Genomic DNA, 25,647 nt, shown 5'->3' on the forward strand with positions numbered 1-25,647 from the left:
ATCAACAGAGACCAAGCAGTTTGTGTATTGTAAAAGTGTAAATGTGTAAACCTGTTTATTTGTACTGTAAAGGTTTAACATGGGAGTGTATGGAAACCACTCAGTGCAGCACTGAGTGGTTTCTGCTGGACACCGGAGGAAGTGCAAGAATATTGCAATAGCTGTTTATGAATTACAGATAACTTTAGTCCCACAAAAATAAAATAGACCTGTTGAGATGAGATTTCCTCTTACTTTTTTTACCTGCTGATCAGTTATGCTAAGCTAAGCTAAGCTGAGCACAAATGTGAATAACTGAATCTGAAATGTTTCCTGTGCTGCGATCATCACATCTTACCAGCAGAGCTCCCTCTGGAGAGGATTTAGACATTCATGGAAGCCTGGGGGGAAACTGATGGTATTAGCGCAGGAAACAGGAAAGACAGGCTGAAGCAGACAGACAAGCACCTGAAACACCATCAGGTTTCCTCTCTGTGGGAGCAAAACACCATGTTTGTGTGAGCCATGATGAAGACTCTCCTCATCAATGGGGCCTCCACTTCTGAGGCCATCCTTCTGCGCCACACCATCTCAAACCCAATATCATTCAAATATATATTCAGACAGAACTTTATAAGAAACCATTTATGAACGCGCTTGCAACCGATCCTCTCATCTGCACCAGGATGATGTGATCAAAGTTATTACAGCTCAAACTAAAGCTGACCTTAGTTATTATGACGAAAAACAAAGACTAGAAAAAAAAAATCAATCATCAGAGACATTTTCTAATGTCCGTGCTTCCTTAGACTCATCGTTTCACTTTCTGAGGAAACAAACAGCTGCTCATGAAGTTATTCTAAAGAATAACTCACATTTAATTCACAAAGCATTAAAAACTCTGGTATTTTAATATGTTAATCAGTTATTTTACAGATCCAAGAAAGAAAATCCATAAACGAGGCATTCAGGAGCATCAGGGAGATTTGAGTTTTACACATTTATACATTTATACAGACTCTCGCTCCCACCTTGACCCTTTCATGTCCCGTTTCTCAGATGAGACAAACTTTATGTACAATATTCACACTGAGGACATCTCGTCAGTCCGTGCTGTTTCCTGATCTCAGCTCAGTCCAGCTGTTCTTCACATCAGGCCGCAGCCAAGCAGCTCGTCCCAGGGCCACCACCGCCGTGCAGGAAATGGGAGGAAGATGATTCAGGAAGGAGAATGGCTCCCGGGAGGATTATGTGGAGATGGAGGAGTAAGCTGAGGAGGCGCTGACCGGGGAGTACTGGACCGGAGTGTACTGGATCAGAGGGACGGCCAGGTCCAGGTACTCCTGCAGAGGCAGAATCACATGTTAGAACAGGAAGTGGAAGCTCTGGAGACTTTAGCTCTGTCACATGACACCAAAACTCGCTTCTAACTTTTCTTTGTTCAACGTCACATCAATGCTCTCTCGCCAAGAGACCCACGCCGCTTCAAATAAATGAATACAATCATGACGTTTTTGAAAGTTCAAAGCAAAGCTGCAGTTCCTCTGATGTCCAGCAGAGGCTTCAGCACTGAGGCAGTCACACAGCTCTGCGTTAGCCAACTGCAACTAAGATGAGAGGAAACCAACACAGACTGTGGTATAAATTTCACAGGAGCTCACAGATAACTTTAAATTTACAGAAATAATAAAATATCTGTCTCAGTCTTCCTGATGGTTAGCGAGTGCTCCACCCATCAGTTAAATGTTTAAAGAGGAACGAGAGGGACCAACTGAAGAGAAACAGCTGAAGTGGAGGACATTTGCAGGTTTTACTCCTTAACAAAGAAACGACAAGTCACCTGGTTGGCCATGATGGAGACAGTTCGATCCAAATCCTCGACCAGCTGCTGGAAGGTCGGCCTGCGGGATGGGACGGCATGCCAGCAGTCCCGCATCATCAGATACCTGAGACCATGCAACACACGCTTTACTGCGCAGGTCGGATCAACACATCAACGAACACAATACCAAATAAAACAAAATATCCTCTTTTGATCACACATGTTTGCAGCTGTGTCTCTGACTTTGTGTTTCCTTATTTACATGAAGTCACGTGCGACTACACAAGCGACCTTCAGATTTGGCAGAAGGTTTGTTAGCTGCAGCTGTCTGGAGATACTTGTTTGACTAGTTTCAAGTGAATTTAGAGCATAAAAGTGGTAAATGTTGGATTTTTAAAGTCGGCTCATCCTCCAGGTCTCATGTTTTCAGATATTGGCATTTAATGAAGCTGTCTCTTCTGCTGAGTTTTCCAGGAATGACCGGCTCCTCTGCTTAAGTGTCAGACTGAAGTGTTTGATGTGATGATATACTCACAGCTCCTGAGGGCACGCCGATGGTTTCTCCATGCGGTGTCCCTCCTTCAGCAGCTTGAAGAGCTCCTCGACAGGGACGCCGGGGTACGGAGACCCCCCGAGGGTGAAGATCTCCCACAGCAGGACCCCGAACGACCAGCTGTGAACACAGAGATAAACGAGCAGCTCTGTAATTTTCTCCCAACTGTCACATGAAAATAACTCATAAAAATCCTCATTTATTAATAATTGAAATATTAAATAGCTATTTCTCTATTCCTCTATATCACCATTTCTATCTCTCTGCTTCAGCTGAAGACAACATCTGAACCATCAAACATGTAAACATTAACCCATGATCTTTAGCACCAACATCTAATTTCACACTCCATAGATCGGAGCTGTCAAACAGCTACTTGCTGCTTTAACATCACCTTCTGCTGGGGTGGAGGTCCACTCCAGGCTGGGATGAGTTTCACGAGTCGGAGGAGAGCAAAGCGGGTGATTGACAGACATTTGTGTCGAGCTTTGAGAGCAAAGTTGCAGATTTACAGCTCGTTCTACGTTCCTGCCCTCACCCGTGAGCACGAGCGTGGGAATGAGCTTCCAGAGGGGCTCCAGGGACGGGAGTTCAGGAGGAGCTCAGAGCAGATTTGCTCCTCCACATAAAAAGGAGGCAGGTTCAGCATCTGAACAGGACGCCTCCTCATGATGAGTTTCTGGTCTAATCGGAGGAGACCCCAGTGCAGACCCAGGACACGCCGGGCTGTAGAGGCGGGCGGACTGACCAAGTATCGACAGTATCGGTGGCAACACAGGTATTGGCATCAGATCAGTACTTAAGTTTGTTCAGTGTTGTACCCATTCATCAGACAACAGGCATGTCTGCAGCCACCTCCCTGCTCTGCTGTGATTAGTCGCCCTGCGGTCACATGAGCAGCACTGAGCAGAGCTGTGCAGGCTGCAGTGCGTGTAGAGCTACTTCACAGCTGTACATGAAAACACTGCAAACACGATGCTGCTGGAAGGAAACCCCTCACACACACCCGGCACAAAGGTCAGAGGTCACAGTACTTCAGACAGACAAAGAATATCCAAGTGGCTCACACAGAGGTGAAAGTGATGTTTCAGTCATGACATCAGTCATGACTGAGAGTTGAGAGTCAGCATCAGCTAATGTTAAAGTGTTTTTGGCCATTATACTATATCTCACAAAAGTGAGTACACCCCTCACATTTTCCTGTTTTATTGTATCTTTTCATAGGAGATATGACACTTTGATACAATGTAAAGTAGTCAGTGTGCAGCTTGTACTACAGTGTCAATTTGCTGTCCCCTCAAAATAACTCAACATACAGCCATTATTGCCTAAACCGCTGGCAACAAAAGTGAGTACAGCCCTAAGTGAAAATGTCTAAATTGTGCTTAATTTGCCATTTTCCCTCCCTGGTGTCATGTGACTTGTTAGAGTTACAAGGTCTCAGGTGCAAATTGGAAGGTGTCTTGAATTTGGTGTTATTGCTCTCACACTCTCTCATACTGGTCACTGGAAGTCTAACATGGCACATCAGGCCAAAGAATTCTCTGAGGATCTGAAAAAAAGGATTGTTATTCTACATAAAGATGGCCTAGGCTATAAGAATATTGACAACATCCTGAAACTGAGCTGCAGCATGGTGGCCAAGACCATATGGCAGTCTAACAGGACAGGTTCCAGTCAAAACAAACCTCTCCATGGTCGAACAAAGAAGTTGAGTGCACGTGCCCTGCGTCATATCCAGAGGTTGTCTTTTAAAAATAGATGTGTGAATGCTGACAGCATTGCTGCAGAGGTTGAAGGCGCGGAGGGTCAGCCTGTCAGTGCTCAGACCATACGGCACACACTGCATCAAATGGCTGTTGTCCCAGAAGGAAGCCTCTTCTAAAGATAATGCACAAGAAGGTTTGCAAACACTTTGCTGAAGACAAGCAGACTAAGAACATGGATTACCTGTGGTCTGATAAGACCAAGATAAACTTATTTGGTTCAGATGGAGTCAGGGATGTGTGGCGGCAACCAGGTGAGGAGTACAAAGACAAGGGTGTCTTACCTACAGTCAAGCATGTTGGTGGGATTGTCATTGTTTGGGGCTGCATGAGTGCTGCTGGCACTGAGGAGCTACAGTTAATTGAGGGAACCATGAATGCCAACATGTAACTTACTAAAGCAGAGCACGATCCCCTCCCTTCAGAAACTGGGCCACAGGAAGGATTCCAACATGACAACAACCACAAACACACCTCCAAAAAGACCAGTGGCTGGCTAAATAAACTGAGGGTAAAGGTACTTGACTGGCCAAGCATGTCTCCAGACTTAAACCCTATTGAGCATCTGTGGGGCATCCTCAAATGGAAGGTGGAGGAGCACAAGGTCTCTAACATCCACCACCTCCATGATGGAGGAGTGGAAGAGGATTCTAGCAGCACCCTGTGAAGCTCTAGTGAACTCCATGACCAACAGAGTTAAGGCAGTGTTGGAAAATAATGATAGTTACACAAAAAATTGACACTTTGGCCCCAGTTTGGACATTTTCACCTAGGGCTGTACTCACTTTTGTTACTAGCGGTTTAGACATTAATGGCTGTGTGTTGAGTTATTTTGAGATTACAGCAAATTTACACCGTTATACAAGCTGCACACTAACTACTTTACATTGTGTCATATCTTTAATGTTGTCCCATGAAAAGATACAATAAAATATTTCAACAAATTTAAGGGGTGTACTCACTTTTGTGAGCTACTGTAGCTGTTACTGTAGCAGCATATTTTCAGCTCACTGAAGTGTGTTAAATCATTTTTTAAATAATATATATATATATATATATATATATATATATATATATATATATATATATATATATATATATATATATATATATATATATATATATATATATATATATATATATATATATATATATATACTCCAAACATGAGCTATGAAACACGTCTGTGCTGACTGTCCGCTTTGTTTCCAGCCTGCAGCACAGTTAAACTACAGACGCTGAGATAGACACCTCTACATTCAGCTCAGTTTCAAAATAAAAGCCAGAAGGTCTGTTTTACTGTGTTAACTTCTTAGTTTGAAAGTAAAAGTCACAGTGATTTAATGATCTTTTCGCAAACTGATGATGGTTTGTCATAAATCAGTACGCACCGCGCTCCCCGACATCAGCTGCCTCTATAAGTTAAATATATCGGCATCAGTAATATTAGCCCTGTATTTACTTTGTATCACATAGCACTACTGGGGAGGAGGAGGAAGACAGAACGGGGTCTAGGCATCTCTGCTGAGACTGCTTCTCCCTACCAGTGTAAATTATTTTAAAAACACACATGATGTGATGAGCTCAAAAAACAGGAAGCCGTAAAATGCTGTAAAATCACAGGAAGAGGAAGTCTTGGTTCAAATGCTCGGTAGGCTTCAGAGGACTCACACGTCACTCTGGTGTGTGTAGATTCGGTCAAACAAAGCTTCCGGCGCCATCCACTTCACTGGCAACCGACCCTGCGGACACAATCAAACCCAAAGATCAGCACCCTGTCACCTTTGGCTTTCACCCCGCCAAAATAAAAGTCTGTCCAACTTACATTGGTGGTCTTCTTGTAGTAGTCGATGTGGTGGATGTCTCGAGCCAGACCGAAGTCGGCGATCTTCATTACGCTGTCTTCGGTGACTAGAACGTTCCGGGCCGCCAAGTCTCTGTGAATGCACTGAAGCACAGGGGAGGGTCAGCCTTTACATCATGACACCGAGAATTCAACCGACAACCCAATGCACTCACAACACAGCTACCCCCCTCCCCCTTTTATTCTTAAAGAATAAAGGCTGGAGACTGTTACGGATTCAAATATTGGGGATGGATACAAGAGGAAAACCAAAATAACAACACTGGTCCGGCCGGGTTGAGTCAAACGATGATTTAATGATCACATGTGTGGGAGATGGACACCGTACGCAGACAGCATCAGATCTCAAAATGGTGGAGCATTGATCAAACTCTTATAGCCTCTATTGGCCCCCACCTAATCATAAAAGCCTAAACATTCACATTCTTTCTCTCACACAGCGCCTAAGCTATGACCTTGGCTCCATGTTTATCTGCTCCTGCTGAGATGGGGCAGAAAACTCCAGTATGTTCTGTTCTCTTCTAATCAGACAAATAAGGCGATGACTTTCTGCGAACAGTATTTCTTATAACTCAGCAGTATAATGCATCATAAAACAATATCATTCATTCACAATAAATCAGCAGTTTAATGTAATGCAAATCAGTTTAACAAATGTAATAGTTACCACCTTCTTCTAATTCAGGAGAATAATGCAAACTAAAACTACATAATAATTCACAATCTTTAATTAGGGGTCTAACATGGCATAAAATAATATTATAATCCCACAAGACCCCTTCTGTTCATCCAGCTCCATATTTTTAGTAAGTTTGCACCAAGACCCAGCACAAGACAAAAAAATGATGATCAGTTATAATTGTAGGGTCTTTATCTCTCAATATAAAACACCTGGAGGCACCTGTTACTGTGCTTGGTGCTACTTAAATGAAATGGAATTAAACTGAAGCACGATTCTTCTGAGCAGCAGAGTCCAGGCATAAAAGTATGGAGATGGGTGTACCTAATAAAGTGGCTGTGAGTATATTTCTGCACTGCGTGTGTCAGATTTCTCGTCAGACGCTCTGTGTTTACTGGCAAAAGAAAACCGATGCCCACAGAGTTCACAAGATCGTTCAAGCATGAAAAGGAGCAGAGTCTGCGCCCTGATGATGTAAAGTCTCTCTGACCTTCTTTGATGCGAGGTATGCCATCCCTCGGGCCACCTGGTACGCTGCCGACACCAGCTCCCTGACCTCCAGGCTGCCCAGTGACGCCTGCCTGGAGCTGCTCCAGTATTCCACCCCGACCGGCCGGCGAGCTCGCAGATACTCCCTCAGATTACCCTGCGCAGCGTACTCCACCACCACATAGAGAGGACCTGCTCCGGGTCATGGCGAACCCCAGGAGAATGAAAGAAACGCATTAATAGCAAATACTCACACGGCAGGAATTTAAAGACCTCAGACGTGGCGGTGCTCACCGTCCTGCGTGCAGGCGCCCACCAGGTTAATGATGTTCTTGTGTTTGCCGATCATCTTCATCATTTCCATTTCAGAGATGAGGTCAGACAGATCCTTCTCCGTGGCATCGGCTGCACGTAGCAACAACACGTAATCTTTCAGCGACAACCTCAATGTCATGCCCCCTGCAGCTCACACTTGCACAAGTTTCCACATTTATATTTGGAGCTCTGTTGAGACTTCACTGAGCACCACCACAGTCAGAACTTTACTTCCTTATAAAGTAATTTGCATTTATTTTATTAGGGGCACACACACAAGCTGGAATGGAGAAGCTAGGGTGGAGGTGGGTTGCAAAGAGGCAGCTGCAGGGGGCATCTTTCACCCTAAACTGCTGCCTGCAAGTTCTCTCACCTTTGAGCATCTTCACGGCGACTTTGGTGACCCGTGTCGGTTTGTTTTTGTCGATCCCGATGGCCTCGGCCAGAACCACCTGACCGAAGCAGCCTTCGCCCAGAGGCTTCCCCAGAGTCAGCCTGAGGACGACAAACAAACGGTCAGCAGATACAGGAGCACGCTGATCTCACGCTCACTTTCATTATATTTAAACCTTAAGAACAGACCGAGAAGACGAGGCTGACGTAATTTCAGAAACATGCTGTGCAGCTGACAGTGAGCTCTCCAACTCAGTCTGTAAGCTGGTTGTTTGGTCGTGTTAGTGATAGGTCAAAGGTCACAGAGACAGGCAGGTTACATTAGAATGTAACAGATGAAGAAATAACAGTGCAGTCTTTTCCCTGATGTCAATTGCTGCAGCAATCTCAGGTGCAGATTGGGAGGGGTGAGGGGCAGAAAAGGCGTGGTTACCGGTCACGAGGCAGCTCCCACGCAGGGTCGTAGGGAAGTTCGTACTGGGACGCGCCCACCAGGACGGTGGTGGCCGCGCTGGAGAGACGAGACTGACGCATCAAACACATCCCCGATTGCAGTGAGGACGACGACTCGACTGACACCTGTGGACGCAGAATTCAATTCTATTTTATTTATACAGCACCAAATCACAACAACAGTAACCTCAAGGTGCTTTATGTTGTAAAGTAAAGACTTTACAACAATACAAAGGAAACAAAAAAATAACCCTATGACCCCTGTGAGCAAGCGCTTGGCAACAATGGGAAGGAAAAACTTCCTTTTAACAGGAAGAAACCTCCAGCAGAACCAGGTTAAGGGAGGGGCAGACAGTTGGGGAGGAAGATGGGACAAAGACATGCTGTAGAAGAGAGCCAAAGATGAATGATAACTAATGATTCAATGCAGAGAGGTACAAACACATGTGAGTAAAGAAACACTCAGTGCATCATGGGAATCCCCCAGCAGCCTACACCTATTGCAGCATAACTAAGGGAGGATTCACGGTCACGTGATCCAGCCCTAACTATATTCTTTATTAAAAAGGAAAGTTTGAAGCAGTGCTGTCAGCGTTAATCTCGTTAGAATGATGCTAACGCCATAACCGCATTAATGCAGCAAATCTCCGTTAGCGAGTTAGCGCGGATCGCCCCATGCATGGGGCTGCATCATGGTGCAGCCATGGGCTAACAGAGATTTGCTGCGTTAATGCAGTTATGGCGTTAGCATCATTCTAACGAGATTAACGGTGACAGCGTGAGGAGCAGGATTTTGAATTCTGGATTTAACAGGGAGCCAATGAAGAGAAGAAAATATAGGAGAAATCTGCTCTCTCTTTCTAGTTCCTGTCTGTACTCTTGCTGCAGCATTTGGGATCAACTGAAGTCTTTTCAGGGAGTTTTTAGGACATCCTGATAATAATGAATTACAGTTTTTATTTGCCAAGGTAATGCCATCCAGAGTAAGAATGGAAGGGAGTCTAAAAGACACATTGATGGTTTCGAGGTAGTAATTACTGAAGTTAACTCAGAAAGATCAACTGGAGAACAATACTAAACAAATATCAATTGTAGTGAAAATAGCTGTAGATAACGTGAAATGTGAAATGATTCTGAATAATTTTATCTATAATAGTTAAAATTCTATTTGTGAAGAAGTTCATGAAGTCATTACTAGTTAACTTACTCAAGGGATGGTTGGCTCAACAGAGCTCTGACTTTTTTGTCAGCCTGGCTACAGTGCTGAAGAGAAACCTGGGGTTGTTCTTATTTTCTTCAATCAATGAAATAGTAAAATGTTCTGGCTTTGCAGAGCAGCAAACTATTTCTCCAGGCTAAATGATGATCTTCTAAATTTGTGATACGCAATTTCCTCTCCAGCGCGTTTGAGAGCACATCTTAAAAAGGAGAGAGCGAGGGCGCCTCACCTGTCTCCTCACCTGTCTCTTCAGAGGCATGCTCTTGGCTAATTTCTGCACGACCAGCTGGTTGCTGAAGTCACTTTTCTTCGGCACACAGCAGAGCCTGCAGATGACTGCTGTGGCGGTGAGGACGACGATGATGAAAAACCCAAGGCAGTAGATGAAGATCTCCAGGTACGCCTGCGAGGTCAGTGGGGAGGGCGGAGGGTCTGAGGAGAGATCACATCGGGAACATTAACAGAGATTTGAGCTCGTTTCTGTGCGTGGCAAACCTGCGAACCTTCACATACCATCGACCACAGTGAGCCACGCAGAGTGGTGCGACACCCCAATGGAGTTGGCGGCCAGGCAGGTGTACTCTCCAGAGTCTTCCAGAGTTACACTCCTCAGATTCAGCACCTCCATCTCTCTGTCTGTGGTGTTCATATTAGCAGTCTAAGAGAGACAAAGGGAGCGGCGCTCCTGGGATTATTCATGTTGATGTAAAGCGCTGCTATCCAGGCAGCACACAGGTATCCCCTGAGGTGTGATCGGGGAATAAAGGGAACAAGTTTGACTACATTTATATCAGCTTTCCATACTTTGAGAACACGAGCGTAGGGCAGTCCGTCCGGTCCCACTTTGCTGCCGTTGATGACGATGTGTTTGAGCCACTGGATGTGAGGCTGTGGGTCGCTGAAGACGCGGCACACAAAATCCACGTTGCTGCCAACCACTGCCGTCTGGTTGGCCGGCAGCCCGGCCTGCAGGATGGGCCTGTGAGGAGAGCGCTCTGAAACAGGTAGGATGGAGATAAAGAGAGAGGTAAAATAAGAGGACAAGAATGATGATTTGCTGTGTTTTTGTTCAGTTTGGAGGAATATGGGGTTTCACAGAGCTTCAGCTGTGCCTGAAATGTTCACCATCACTCTTACCGACTACATCCAGCTGGTAAGTGTGTCGCAGGCTTCCATATTCGTTCTCCACCACACAGGTGTAGTTCCCTTTATCAGAAGGAACCACTGACTCCATAATTAGACTCCACATGTGGTCTCTGATCTGAAGGACAGAACACAGGTAAACCAAAGGGATGAAAAGGAAAACTAACTCTGAAGCTTCCTCTGATGTCACAAACTCACCTTGTAGCCTCCGATTCGTTGGTCCTTCCTCAGCTCGTTCCCGTTCTTGTACCAGCGCAGGGAGGGAAGCGGATTTCCCATTGCTTGGCATCGAAACTTCACCGTTGTGCTTGCAGGAACGGCGTGAAGCAGCTTCTCCATCTTGTCTGGCATCACCCACTGCGGCTCCAGCGCTAATGAGGAGACACAGCCACGTAAGCATCGTGATTACAAACACCTGTCTGAGAGAGAGAGAGCAGTTTGAAGCTTACGCTGCTGCAGCTTCTCGCTGCTCGTCGACAGCTCGTCGGACAGCTTGTTTTCCTCTGACGAAGATTCGTCATCTTCTTCGTCTTCGGAGGATTTCACTGCGTCTGCTTTAAAATAAAAGGCAGTTTGTTTAAAACATGCAGCTTTTACAGTTCTGCATTAACCTCAATGACCACACATGATGTGTATCACAGGAAGATGACTGAGAGCATCTCAGAGGACATCAGACGCTCTGATTCCACATTCAGAAGAATAAACTAACATCCGCCCTTTTTAGACATGAATCGGAATCAAAACACTTTAGTAATCCCAGAAGCAGTGATGTCACAACGCTCCAAGACAGAACAGAAACTATATACTATATAAAAGCATTCTAATTTTAAATATCCCAGTATGTTACACAAATCAAATATATGGTTGACACTGAGGTGCCCCTCTTGATGCTTTGATTCTGTGGAAAAGCTCATACCAGAAGAAGTGTAATGAAGTGTAATGCCAAAATGAATCAGTGAGATTTTATGGGAAACATAAGCTTGTGAAATGGGCACATTTAACATGTGGCTGAAATAAACTGCTAACTGTAAACAGGGCAACAGCTTTAGAAGACTTTCGTTCCAGATCAGGAGGTCAGTTTTCAACAAGACAAACCTACAGCAGCTGGTTTCAGACAGAGGACCGAGGCCCAGGGTCAGATAAAGAGGGATTATTATGAACTGTGAATCATGCAGAGCAGCTCTGGGAGAGTCTGAGAATGAAACCTGGAGCAGGAAGTGAGCAGAACAGTTTCAGCTTAAACACTTCAAAGAAATATCCTCAGCTGTTTCATATTCTCTGACCAGCGGTCACAAACAGAAAACCAAACCAGCATCAGGAGCCTGGAAGGCCTTCTGCTGTAGACTGATGGTGTAAGAGGCTCTGTGGCTCTGAAAGTACAGCTCCTGGTAAAGACATCAGAGAAGAACAGTGAGACAGGGCCGGGCTCGAGGGACGCTGTTTACGAGAAACCAGCTCAGGATCATTTTCTGTTACTGCGTCTGCCACAAGGAGGCGTGGCTTCAACCTGAGCCGAGCAAAACAAGAAACTACAGATTCAAACACTCAGCTGGAGTCCAGATGGTTGGACCGGCACATACCCACCCACATACACACAAACACACACACACCCACACACCACCCGAGGCAAGTGTGTTTGTTGTGTTTGTGCTGCACAGCGCTTCATGTGTTCTCACAGGGCCAGTCTGAGCGCTGTCCTCGCTCTCACCAGGAAAAAATCACTAAACGTTTTCAGATGCCTTGCAGCCACAAACAACCAAACCTTGAAAAGTCACTTTCCTTTTACAGAACTTCTCTCATTGGAAACTTTTAGGAGCTTTTATATAACATGGAGACAGAAACACCGCGACCACAGTCAAGATCAGATGTGAACGAGCCTCAAACAAAGGAGGGCGAGGCCCAAACAAGTGCTGCAGCACTTAAAAAGAGGCTAACGTACCGGCGCTGCCAGGAACCCGATTTATCATCAGAGCGCCACGCTGAGCACCAGGCTTTAACCATGAACTGTGGTTATTCAGATAACCACAGCCCTCTGCTTCAGGCTAAAAATAGTAATAAAAGCCAGTGACAGTGACATTAAAAAAAGCCAATTAAAAGAAACAAGTTATTGTGTCTCAGATTCTCTGTTAAGGAATATTTGTGAGTTTATAGCGTTTTGTTTTCATTTCAGTTTTTCAGAAAAGTGTTTATGTGTTTATCAAAACTCCCACATTTAACAGCGTCTGAAGCTGCAGCCACGCCGAAGACACCCCGCTTTACTTCACTGCAGAAATTCACCTGCACATGCTTCAGTTTGGTTTCATAAATTAATAAAATGCATAAATTAAATATCCTGCTTCAGAGTCTCCAAGAAGAGAGATGCACTTCTCTGACAAATCTTCAACTGAATTTTAGTTAGTTTAGTAATATCTTCCTTAAACACCAGGGTCTTACAGCAGGGCTGTCACAGCTCAGAGCTCAGCCTCAGTGTTTACATGTATGAATGGCTCTAACTGCTTCAAGCCTCCATCAGGAGGCTACATCGTCTCGTTCCATGCTGGGATCCTGGATCCAGTTAACCTTCCTCTCGTGTTAGCTTTCTGTTATCATCTCTTATGTTAGCGGGTTGGTTTTGACCCGTGAATTAAATCAGCTATAAAATATACTAAAAACAATAAGTTATCATCCAATTTGTTTCTCATCTCTTGGTTACCTTGTTAGGCTTCCTTATCCATGAAAATGTTGGTTTTAATACTTTTGGTGTGGGCCAATGGGTCTTTTTTTGTCACTATACCCCTCGATTTCAATTAAAAAAAAATTGTAAAATTAACCTCAAGAGAATCATATTAATAAATAAAAGGTTTCTGTGTTACCTGAGTATTACTGAGGGGTATAGGACACATCTCTTAAATAAATCTGTTTTATTGATTTTTTTCATTTTAAGATTAATAACTAAAATGACATCGATGGTGTTACGGGTCAATTTCGACCCATAGACATTTACATCAAGAAAAGACAAAAAAAGTTTTTTTTTTTCAGCAGTAGACCTTTAATATAAACTGAAAAAAAGAAAAAGTCCTCTCCTCCTTTGTTTTGGTTATAGCCGTGGGTAATTGTGGGCTTTTTATCACTTCCCAATGATACAGCTTCACCTCAGTTTCCTTTGTGAAGTTCTTGTCCAAGGTCATATCTGGTAAAAAATAAAATAAAATAAAATATCACAGCTGATATTGTGATCCTGCAGTCCAGTGGTCATATGGAGGACCACACATTTTCATTGTTTCTTCTCAGGGGTGCCACTCGCAGCTTTGACTGTGAAAATCTGTACATTCCAGGCATAGTTGGTTTTTGCATCACAGGCTTCCCAGATTTTTCTGCCGTTTTTCCCTTGCTTACTGGGTATATATTGCCGGTAGGGGCATTTTCCTCAAAAAGTGGACAAGACATTCATCCACTGTCACTGGCCCTGGGATGAACATCAGTGGAAGAAGCTGCACCCATCTCTCCCAGACATCCCTGATGGGAGCAAGCTTGTCAGACCTCGGTCTGGTCTCTCTGTTGTCAAATCTGAGGACTCTTGAATCAAAATGATATCAAATGTGTGAAGTGACATCGTTGCCCAGAAAATGTTTCTGCCTGTCGATGCATCCCATAGACGATCAGTGGCCTCATTGCAGCATCTGTACACTCCAGCAAGAAGAACACCAACGAAAGCATCCAGGTATTCCTCATCATGTCGCCATGGACTTTTTTTCCTTCAAGGTTTATCATAGTAATGATGATTCTTTCTAGTGACAATGGCATAAATATCTCAAAACATCTCTTGATGTCACTGACTTTGGTCAGAGCAAACCTTGTGATTCCAGGGGTCATTTTGATGACATTTGCAGCAGCTGCCCTGCCATGTACATCATGAGGTACTGAGCTCCAAAAGATCTTACCATTTTTGGACTTGAATCTTTCAGCAGGAGTAGCTTCAGCACCAGCGACCTCCACCTCTGATCAGATGTGTCTGTGTCTTCTGGATGATAGTCCACATTGTCTTCCTCCTTAGAAACCTGCCCATCTGAATCGCTATGCTGCTCTGTGTCCTCTCCTTCATTTTCACCAAAAATATGATCCAGAACTTAGCTCACTGTGAATCTTCTTCTCATTTTTTGTATGCTGCAAATTGTAAATGTGCACTCTGGAAGTCAAATGGCCACTCAAATAGTGAATTCACCTCACATGCCCGTGTTTATTTTGTTTTGTTTTTGTGCAGGTATACTGCAAAAAACATGCAAAATAAGAATCCCCTAAAGCTCATATGATTAGGAGAGGCGCTTGCTGTAAGTGTTTTAGCTGACAGTGCACTTATGATTTCAGTTTTGGCTTTAATTATTGCTTTACACTCATAATATTATACCTGGGTCGAAACCGACCCTAACAACACAAAGGTCATAATTTCAACTAGGGCATTTTATAATTTAGTGAAAATAATTTTTTTTATTTTATTTTGTAGAAATAGAGGTTCCTGACAAAGTCAAAAAGCCTTGATACAATAAACAAATGTATGTGATTTTTTTATGCATTTGAAATTTAAAATGGGTCGGTGCCGACCCTAACACGAGAGGAGGGTTAAACTGAAATGCTAAAGCCAGCTGTCTGACTGTGAGGATTTGCTGCTGCTCGCTGGTGTCAGTTATACTGACGTGTCTGAGTTTGGGACATTAAACACGGCTTTAATTCTAGTTTAAATGAAGCAAACTCAGGTTAAACTGTAGGAGGTGTCTGAAAAGTGACTTTAGATACGTCTTTCAGTCATGGTGTCCACCCTCAGACCTCAGATGCTCCTCACCTGTGCGCGTGTCCTCTGTGGCTGGCCTGGACTGAGCCGGAGGGTCGTGAACCAGCAGAACTAGCAGAACCAGCAGGAGGCAGTGAGGGCAGGACATCGTGTCCAACACAGCGACGTGCTCCGAACACACTGCAGCGACAACAGACACACAATGTCAGACTTCCTGCTTTCTCTGAGAGTCAGACTAGTGCAGGTCACCGAGGATGGAAATCTGCCTGCTTCAGATATCTGTCAGTTTGAAGTTAAAAGGATACGTACTGTATGATGTGAATGATTGGTGAGCAGAAGAATCCGAAATGTGCAAAATTCTGCCACAGGGAGGGTTTGTTCCAGTTTTAAAAGTTTTTTTCTACCTTATAAAAGTTTAAAAATACAGAAAACAGTGCATCAACTTAAACTTAATACACTTTTTATCATTAATATCATTTAGTTTGTTTAAATGTACGATCGTAAAATGAAAACAGGAAGTCAATAAAACAAACGAGCTGTGATGAAACGTGAAAAGAAGATGAGTGAAGCTCACTCACATGCACTACAGCATCATTCATGTTTTGGCTACGGCTGCTGATGACCTTTGACCCCTCCGAGGTGACTCACACAGCACAAACTGCATACAATGATTGTGGTCATGAATAAACTTTCTAAAGCTCCAACCTCAACGCTCCGCAACATTTAGGAACTTTGTTTAAATTCCGGGTCTGTGCCAGGAAACCAACCAATTGAAATTAACTTCACCAATTTTGGAGTCTGATATCAGCCAGAGCTTTTGATGGATACCAGAAGAGTTTGGTTGATGTGCAGCTGCTAAGAGATATTTAACCAAATATCAATGAGTGTGAATAGACACACTGCCAAAAGCGCGCACACGCGCACACACACACACACACACACACACACACACACACACCTTGAGTGACATCCACCTGTCCATAGGGTTTAATATAACAGCTGAAGGGTTTCCACAGGTTTAGGAGTGTTTATGGGAATTTCTGACCATTCTTCCAAAGGCACATTGTGAGGTCAGACACTGATGTTGGAAGAGAATGCTTGGCTCTCAGTGTCTACTCTAATTTATTCCAAAGGTGTTCTGTTGGGTTGAGGTCAGAACTCAAGTTCTTCCACACCGAACTCGCTCATCCATGTCTTTATGGCTTTTGCACTGATGTGCAATCATACTGAAACAGGAAGCTCCATCCCCAAACTATTCCCTGTGCCAAACAGTTTGGAGGTCTGTAGCGACTAACTCGACAGAAAGTTCCTCTGTGCACTTTGATCCTCAGCATCCACTGACCCCGCTCTGTGAGTTTACGTGGCCAATCACTCAGTGGCTGAGCTGCTGCCGTTCCTAATCACTTCCACTCTGTTATAATCCCACTAACAGCTGACTGGAATATTTAGTAGAGGAAACGTCACGCTAGACTTGTTGCAAAGGTAACATCCTATCACAGTACCACGGTGGAGTTCACTGAGCTCCTGAGAGTGACCCATTCCTCCACAGATCTTTGTAGAAACAGTCTGCATGCCTAGGTGTTTGATTTTGTACACCTATGGGCATGGAAGTGATGGAAGACCAATGATCTGGATGGGTGACTGAACACTCTTGGCAATATAGCGTATGTACCTGTGTGGATCAGAGAAAACCCAAACTTTTTCTTTAAAGTTGTTAAAGATGCATGCTGCACAGCTATTCCATTGGAAAAAGAACAGTTCAAAGGATGACCCTGACATTCATGCCTGAGGTGAGTAGACGAGACTGAAGGAGCTGAAGCAGCAGGAATGAACAGCTCCTCCTGACTGACCAAGACAAGCAGCATCTGACAGGACGCCTCCAGGCTCATTTGTTTCAGCCCCAACCAACCGGGATGAGACCCCCGTGTGAAGACACCATTCATACAACACACATACACACTCACACCAGCATTGTTGCACTGGGAGTCAAACAGTGAAGCATCCTGTCACTGAGGTCTTCGTGGCCCATCCTCTCTGAGTTTCAGAGCTGAGATGTGGTCCTGTGTGAGCCTCAGCTCCATCCAAAGTATCGCTGAACTCTGATTATTGTTGATTTTTATTGATTATTGTTGATTGTCTGTAATATCTGTGGTGCAGCTCTCTTCAGTTTTGGTGCTTTCTTTATTGTCTTTAACTAAAAAATCTTTAAACATGAAAACTGGATCCAGATAAATCTCTACGACTTCCTCTCCTCATTTCTGAGCCCGGATGATGACTTTTTCCTCAACCCAAGTGTGAACTCGGGTGTGATGGGTCAGCTCAGTCGAGGCAGTGCTGATGGATGATGAGGGTGGTTTCTTAAACCAGCCTGATGCTTTCATTAGGAGTCATTTTGGAAGCTGCCTCCACATCACTAACATCAGTCAGAGCAGACCCTCTGAATGAAACCTTACCTGCACTAGACTGTGTACACCGTCTATCTGACACATCCACTCCCAAAACAGCTTCACCCTAACACCACCCTGATCTACAGCTTCAGCTCAAACACCACCCTAACCCTCTCCACTCCATTCTTACAGTCTGAACATCACATATTCTTATTTATGAGTGTTTACAGAAGGAACCGACTCACAGACACCTACACCACCTGCATCACCATCCACACCATCACAGACTCACAGACAGAATGATCATTTTAATGTGGTCAGAGGTAAATAACCTTAAAGCTTGAATCAGTGCCTGAGCTCGTGGTTACTCATGATTATTAGGGTTAGTCTAGTTCAGAAATATTCTTCATGCTATAATAAAAATATGGCGTGTGTGTCTAGAAACTTCCAGCTGCTCACATGAGAGGAAGCTGCGGTTCTCCTGCAGGGATCTGAGGATGGAAGGAACGATTTGGAGCTTTCAGCTACTGGCATGATGCAGAACCACCCTGTGTAGCTCCTGTCCTGTGCAATGAATCCAGTTTTAACTTGAAAAACTATTTTGGCTTCCTGCAATGACTGAGCATGACTAAGGCGTCTCCCTGGTGTCATGGTAACGCTATGACCTCAGAGAAACCCACCCGAGTGTCAATCTGACCCTGGCCAAAGCGAGGCTGACGCACCGGCACTGCCAGGAACCCGATTTATCATCACTGAGCCACGCTGAGCACCAGGCTTTTACCAATCTGGGATTTCTGAGACTAATCTGGTTGGTGGAGAGCGAGCAAACAGCCAGTCACAAAGCAGTGCGCTTCAGTCTCTGACACAAACGCCAAAACATGCTTCACACCCCATCAGACACCTGAAGTCACGCCTACTGCTCGCAAATTTCAAGATTAAAGCGGAGTGATGATGATGATGGTAGTGATGAGATCACTGTGAACCTGTTTACAGACACAAACAGGAACAGGAAACTGTAACAAGCTCCAACTACACCTTCACAGGCTCAGGTGTTCTGTTCTGACCTCACTGGTGATGATGACGGTGATGATGATGATTGTGTGTGTGCTGGCAAAGAGGAGGACTCACACACAGCCTGCAGCTGTCACTGACCCACTAACACAGACAAAATATTAGGAACACCTGTGCCTAATAAGCTTTTGGTCCTCACACTGCAGCAAAGCCCAACCTGTGAGGGTCCCTGTGGTATCTAACACAGGACGCTAGCAGCAGATACTCAAATACTTCGAGTCCTGTGTACTGTGAGTCAGAGTACTGCAATTCAGACCTCTCCCAGTTCAGCATCAGTCTCTGCTCCGCTCTCAGCACAAGAAAAAGTGTGTGACTTCTGCTTTACACTGATCTACTCCACCCACACAAACCAACACCATCACAACTCTGGTGCCAGCCTCCTGATTTCAAACTAATCATTTTACATTAAACTGTTCATTTTTCTTCATGTAATAAAGCCTGAGACACACACACACACACACACATACAGTAAACCCCTGGTCGGAGCATCTGGTCCGGTGTGCGTGTCAGAGAGAGAGAGTACACCTGTACCTGTGAGCAGGTGAAGCTGTGAAGCTTCAGAGCCCTGCGAGTACAAACATATCTGAGCTGACCTCAGAATAGTGAGCCCCCTCCCTCCTCAGAGCAGTAGTACCTCTGTTTTTCGCAGTACTTACAGACACACAGATCCCGGTAGACCTCAGATCAGAGTACCTGTGGAGCTCCACGGTCTGCGGAGTTAGTTAGTACCGGGACTGGGCACCAACAGCAGCCTGCCCGCTATTCCGTCTGCGGCTCTAGTTCACGTTAAAGCCCCGGCGGAGTGATCCAAACTCCTCTTGCTCTTCGCTCTAGAGCCGCGCGTGCAGAGCACAGTCCCTCACGGTGTTTGTCGGCGCACGGTCAGCGGGAAGGCCCGCCCACAGGGGGCGTTTCTTACCCTCCTCCCCAGCGCACCGTGGAGGGCTGGTTTTAACGGTGCTGTGGGGACGCGTGTGGGGACAGAAAGGTCCCCACACTTGTAACTTCCAGCATGGGACATCGGGCTATTGGGTGTGTTTATAGCTAGGTTTAAGTTTGGTTTAAACATAGCCAGACTAATCTTCTAAGTGGCCCGGGTCAAACACTTGGCTCCCTCTTAGACACACAGAAAGAAAACAAAACCTTTACGTCATTGGATTAAGAAACTTCATCCGAAAGACTGATACGTCAGTGTTGTTGTGGTTGGGCGGTACAGTTTTACATGACCATTTACAGTTTCTGGAAATTCTGCAAAGTTTTGTGGCTTCAGTTTTGACTTCAGTGTGGAGACATGTTTTTACGAAAGTGTCAGATCTTCATCATCACCATCATCATTATCTTTATTTATAAAGCACTTTAAAAATAACCACAGATGACACAAAATGCTGTACATTAGAACTAAATAATCACAATTATAAGATATAAATAAAAGCCAATTTAAAAAAAATTCATTAGTTAATAAATTATTTAATTAAAAGATAAACTAAGTCTCACTGCAGTCAAAAGCCAAGGAATAAAAATGGGTTTTAAGTAGTGCTGACAGCACTAGTTTTAAGATGTGTTCTAAAAGAGGGCTCTCTATTGTGCAAGGGCAAGTTATTCCATAAGTTAGGAGATCTGTCTCACAGCATTAAACTGTTATTTATGAAGTGAGTGTTAAAAAACAAGTACAGTTTAAATCCATGTTTATGTCATGTTACCTCTTTGGATCACTTTCCTGTGATCATAATCAGCTGTTTAGTCTTGCCTCAGTTACATCACCATAAGCTCTCACACAGCCAAGCTTCAGTCACTTCAGAGCCCTTCACACTGATTTAAATTCTCTCCCGGAAGCCTAAATTACCTTAAAGTTGACCCAAGTCTTCACTTTTTGATTTTATTATCTGCTCGATAGGCAGTGTTGGGGAGTAACGGAATACATGTACCACCGTTACGTATTTAAAATACAAAATATGAGTAACTGTATTCCGTTACAGTTACCGTTTAAAAAGGTGGTATTTAGAATACAGTTACTTTGTTGAAATAAATGGATTACACTGCAGTACTTTCCTGTTTCATATTGTCGCGGGTCAGGACTGTTTGGGTTTTGTTTGACAGCTATGTTCTGTTATTGCAGGCGGCAGCGTTATGGTTGCCAAGGTTACAGGGTGACACACTCTCTCTCTGCGACTGTGTGTTTCCTGGGTGAGAGAGCGCCTTTTTGTTGTTGTTGTTGTGCTAAGCTAATAGGCAGAATGCTACAGGCATAGCCCTAAAGAATGTAGCATCATGGGCAGTGTAGTCCGTGCTGCAGGGAGAATGGACTGCCATACACGTTATGGGTCTGTGAGCAAGAGAGGGAGAAAAAGGAAAACTACGGGCTGTCATCGAACAGAAACGGGAGGTGGAAGCATGTAAATATAATAATTACCACTGCAGCCAAGAAGAGTGCCTGACGAGCCCAGTTGAAAGTAAGCTATTAAGACTCGACTGTCGTGTTTTCCTCCGAAACAATAAGTTCCGTTGGAACCTTTCAACGCCTCTCTCTGTCTCTCGCAAGCAAAGTTGACCCACACAACAAAGTAAAGCTATTTTTCGGCTACGAGCCCAACACGGAACCCACGGTATTAGCCAGAGGTCCCTTTACTACGGTTCGGAGCCGCGGACTTTCAGTAATAGTAATAAATCACATTCATGTAGTTGTAAACAGCTGTTGGTCTTCCTTGGTCTCTTGTGTTCTGGGGGCCTCTGGATGTCTGGAGTTTTGATCTCCTCCATACCTGCTTCATACCCTGGAGGACGGGGCTGTGGCTCCCCACACTCCCTAGCAGATCGTTACATGGAGAAACCTTTGGAATACAAGCATGCTGATCCACACAGGTGTACACACGGGTATTCACAGACACGGACTACAGCTTTCTTGGCTGCTGCCTCAAAGCACATTGTGCGCTGTCTATCTTGCGTGCTGCACAATATCGTTTATTATTTAGTATCTACTGATATCTACTGCTAGCTAGTTTATTGTGATGGTGCTGTTTTTTTTATTATGTTGCTCTTTGTTGTTTGCTTTCTCTTCTGTTTTTTTTCTCCATACAGGTGACCCGGGTGTTTTTTTTTTTTTTTGTTGTTTGGTTTTTTTTTTTTCTTTCTTCCCCCCCTTTCTCACCGTCTCTTCTCTCCTTTGGTTTTCTTTCTCTCCCTCTCTTTCTATCATTCTTTCTCCCTGTCCTATCCCCCAGTCATGTCTGTCCCGTTTGTAGCAACTGAAAATAAAATAAATTCATAATTATAATAAAGGTCAATCAAATGGACCAATATGGCAAGGCCATGATGATCCACTTGGTAAAATAAATCCGCTTGGCATCTTTCTTGGCCTTAAGACAACAATTCTGATGGCTAAAGATCGAAACGGGACACACAAAAAAACAAACAAACAAAAAAAAAAAAAACAGCATGATAATATCTTAAGTAATCCAAAGTATTCAGAATACGTTACTCTCATTGAGTAATGTAACGGAATACGTTACAAAATACATTTTGGGGCATGTATTCTGTAATCTGTAGAGGAATACATTTTAAAAGTAACCTTCCCAACACTGTGGATAGGAGCTTTACATTTTGTCCCCGCAAAGTCACTGCAAACTGACTGTCCCCATAACACTGATAAACACCTACACTACACACACTCACACAGATGGTTTCCATTGTGAATTCATTGGCAGATTGGTATAATGTGTGTTTGAGAGTGTCAGGCTGTGAACAATGACTCTGACTGTGTGTGTGTGTGTGTGTGTGTGTGTGTGTGTGTGTGTGTGTGTGTGTGTGTGTGTGGGGGGGGGGACAGAGGCAGTATTGTGAGTCCATCCAGTCACACAAAGTAAGGTCAGAGTTATTAGAGGAGTGGGCAGGATGGATGCTCCACTGTCATAAACATTTGGGAACAGCTCATAAATCAGAGTATTCACCATAACAATGCACTTACGTCTTTTTAGATAAAAAGCCGTTAAAAAAAAACTACTTTGTGAAAGTACTCCTGTTCTAGTGTGGCTATAAGCATTTTACCAGAAAGTCTCCAGCCCAAAGTTAAAGATAAAGACTTACATTACCATTAGCATATATTAAATATTTAATATTTTAAATGATCTATTCTTTCCTCTCTGAGGGCTGCAGGCCCTCTTGTTGTTTTTATCTTATAATGATGATGATAATAATAATAATAATAATAATAATAATAATAATAAACTTTATTTATAAAGCACACTTAAAAACCAAGGGTATGCCAAGGTGCTTAACAAGTAACATAGAGAACAGAAGTTAGATAATAGAAATAGGACCAAACAAGTACTAAGTATGCAAGCAGGTAGCTGTCACTGATACATAGGAAAGCAACAGGTACAGAGCAAACAAGAAGTTAAATGAGCATAAAAGTGCATAATATAAAATCATAAAAGAAATATTAACTAGAGGGAAAGGCAAGATTGAATAAGTGGGTTTTTAGTCATGATTTGAACAGTGCAATGGAATCAGATGCGCGGAGGTCGAGAAGAAGGGTGTTCCACAGTACCGGGGCAGCCAGAGCAAACACACGGTCACCCCGGGACTTCAGCCGAGATCTGGGTTGGGTCAGAAGTAGTTGAGTGGCAGATCTAAGTGTTCTCGCAGGAGTATGTGATTTGAGAAGTTCACTAAGATAACTTGGCGCTAATTTATTAATAGTTTTGAATGTAAGGAGTTATATTTTAAATTGAATACTGTACTTTATGGGCAGCCAATGCAAGCTAGCTAGAACAGGAGTAATAGGGCAAAATTTCCTGGTACCAGTCAAGAGGCGGGCTGCTGCATTTTGGACTGTTTGCAGTCTAAGAAGAAGAGAAGAGGGAAGACTGTAGTACAAGGAGTTACAATAATCCAACCTGGAGGTCACAAAAGCGTGAATAAGCTTCTCCAGGTCCTCATGCGGAACATAATGCCTAGCCTTAGAGATAAGGCGCAGTTGGTGGAAGCTAGATCTCACTACAGCAGACACTTGCTTATTGAGTTTGAGCAAGCTATCCAGCAGTGCAATGCGCCGCAGCGCGCGTGCACAAAAAGGTCCAAACGCAGACTCAAGCGCTAGCAGAAAATGACACTTTATTATAACAACAAAAGGCAACCCGGGAAAACCAGAGGAGCAAAACGAGGAACTAAAAAACCCGGGGAAACAATGACGCGAGGAAGCTGGAATCGGGACTGTGGGAGGCTGCAACAGAAAAGGAAGAAGATTACTAGGGAGCCGGGAAGCTCCAGGATCTTGGACAGGAACGAAAGTTTCTCTTATCTTTGGTTCATTTGCAGGAGCCAGCACAGGTGCTGATATCAGGTGCTTTCCAGGTGCTTCAGCCACTGTTTGTAGTCCCACTCACTGATTCCTGTCCTTATATGTTAGAAACGGCATCTCCTCCACCTCTCAGTACTCTCCACAGACTGTATATAAAGGACGCACATGTGCTTCATGTGGGATGGACTTGACTGCAGACAGATTGGCTAACCGTGCATGCTTTTAGCTACAAACATAAGGCCTGGGGCCAGAATTGGCCTGCCAAAGAATTCAGTCTGACCCAATGTATGGCTTTCAAAAATGTGAAGGTGGCCAGAAATTTTGGTCTTTGAACTGTTTTTATAAGTTTTACAGCTTTTCTCCTGACAGTAACCTCAATCATGGTCAAATACACCAAAACAACAAAGTAATAGATGTAAATGTTTAAAATTACTGTAATTTTAAACAGTTACTGAGCTTAGACATCAGCTGACAAGGAGGATCATTTACTCACAGACTACACAGTCAAACCACAGGAGTCACCCCCTGCTGTTGTTGTGCGGTATTTTCTGTTGTGTTGCATTCAGGGCCCATGGAAACCATACAACCTTGCAGCTCCAGTCTGACTTATGGTTGTGTCTTTTTAGATCAACACAGAGACGTTTTGGACTTAAAGTTCACTTCAGAAGGATTTAGGTTAAACATGTGGACCAATGAAGAAGAGCATCTCTGACCAGAGCTTTACTGACCCACAACACAGCATGTGCTAGTCTCTCAGTGAAGGTACTGAAAGTGTGATATGGCCACTGTCCTGTCAGCTGAGACAGTATGGTCAGCACTGTACTGAGAGACAGATGTTTGATTTTTTCCTGTCCTAACTGTATAACTTTGCTGTGCTCATTCAGAAAAATCCTCTGAATAACCACAAAAAGCTCTGAAAGTGCTAAAAGCTGCTGACCTTGGATCGAAGCCAGCAGTGAGAAAATTCCTGTATTTATAATAGAAGCCACACAGGAGACGAGGGAAGTTTTCTCTGGATGGTGTCCATGCATTAATGCCCTGCAGGGTTGAGGCATCCTGAGGAGGATGTGGGTTTGATTCCTGGTAAAGTGTGGTCACGGGGCTCTGGTTTCTCTGCACCTGCTTTACAAACATAGGATGGACTTTGGACTTCACAGCACTGGTTAATGTCTGACTGCTGGTTAATAAAAAGCTCCACAGTCACAATATGCAAGGTTCATATCCTCTCTCTGTGCATTACTCTCTTCTTGCCTGAGCCAACTTGTTTTCTCAGCATTACTTATGTTCTTTTACCTGAAGAATCTGAGCTTTTAGCCCAACTTTAGTTTAAAAAAAAAAAAAAAGTCTGCAGTGGAGCCCTAAAGAATAATGTGCAAATATGTCTCCTTTAAACTGAATCCGGTCATGTTTATGTATCCCAGCTGTGTTCCTTTCATGGATAACATCAATGAAT

General features: G+C 43.9%; 1 protein-coding gene across 4 annotated transcripts; it reads right to left on the reverse strand.

Annotated features, from left to right (window-relative positions):
• Positions 1-25,340, reverse strand: LOC147325353 (fibroblast growth factor receptor 1-A-like). Of its 4 annotated transcripts, none has more exons than XM_086299860.1 (17): positions 25,132-25,340; positions 15,492-15,620; positions 11,125-11,229; positions 10,874-11,046; positions 10,670-10,793; positions 10,337-10,527; positions 10,046-10,190; positions 9,762-9,964; positions 8,294-8,439; positions 7,841-7,962; positions 7,447-7,557; positions 7,154-7,344; positions 5,946-6,068; positions 5,792-5,862; positions 2,337-2,474; positions 1,820-1,925; positions 1-1,322 (listed from the first exon to the last, which is right to left on the reverse strand). In XM_086299860.1, exons 1-17 carry the CDS (start codon positions 25,247-25,249, stop codon positions 1,227-1,229), a joined length of 2,292 nt encoding a protein of 763 aa, XP_086155986.1. In that variant the 5' UTR covers positions 25,250-25,340; the 3' UTR covers positions 1-1,226. The 4 variants fall into 4 exon arrangements, with proteins under 4 accessions (XP_086155986.1, XP_086155985.1, XP_086155984.1 ...); XM_086299858.1 differs by lacking the exon at positions 25,132-25,340 and adding an exon at positions 19,555-19,778 and having other exon boundaries at positions 5-1,322; positions 9,774-9,964; XM_086299857.1 differs by lacking the exon at positions 25,132-25,340 and adding an exon at positions 19,555-19,778 and having other exon boundaries at positions 5-1,322.
• Between the last annotated feature and the right edge of the window lie 307 nt (positions 25,341-25,647).

This window comes from Aulonocara sp. 'chitande type north' Nkhata Bay, linkage group LG7 (genome assembly GCF_057382095.1).
Source record: "Aulonocara sp. 'chitande type north' Nkhata Bay isolate Kocher_YH1m ecotype deep benthic linkage group LG7, A_spYH_male_GT1.1, whole genome shotgun sequence".
NCBI classification, from domain to species: Eukaryota; Metazoa; Chordata; class Actinopteri; order Cichliformes; family Cichlidae; genus Aulonocara; species Aulonocara sp. 'chitande type north' Nkhata Bay.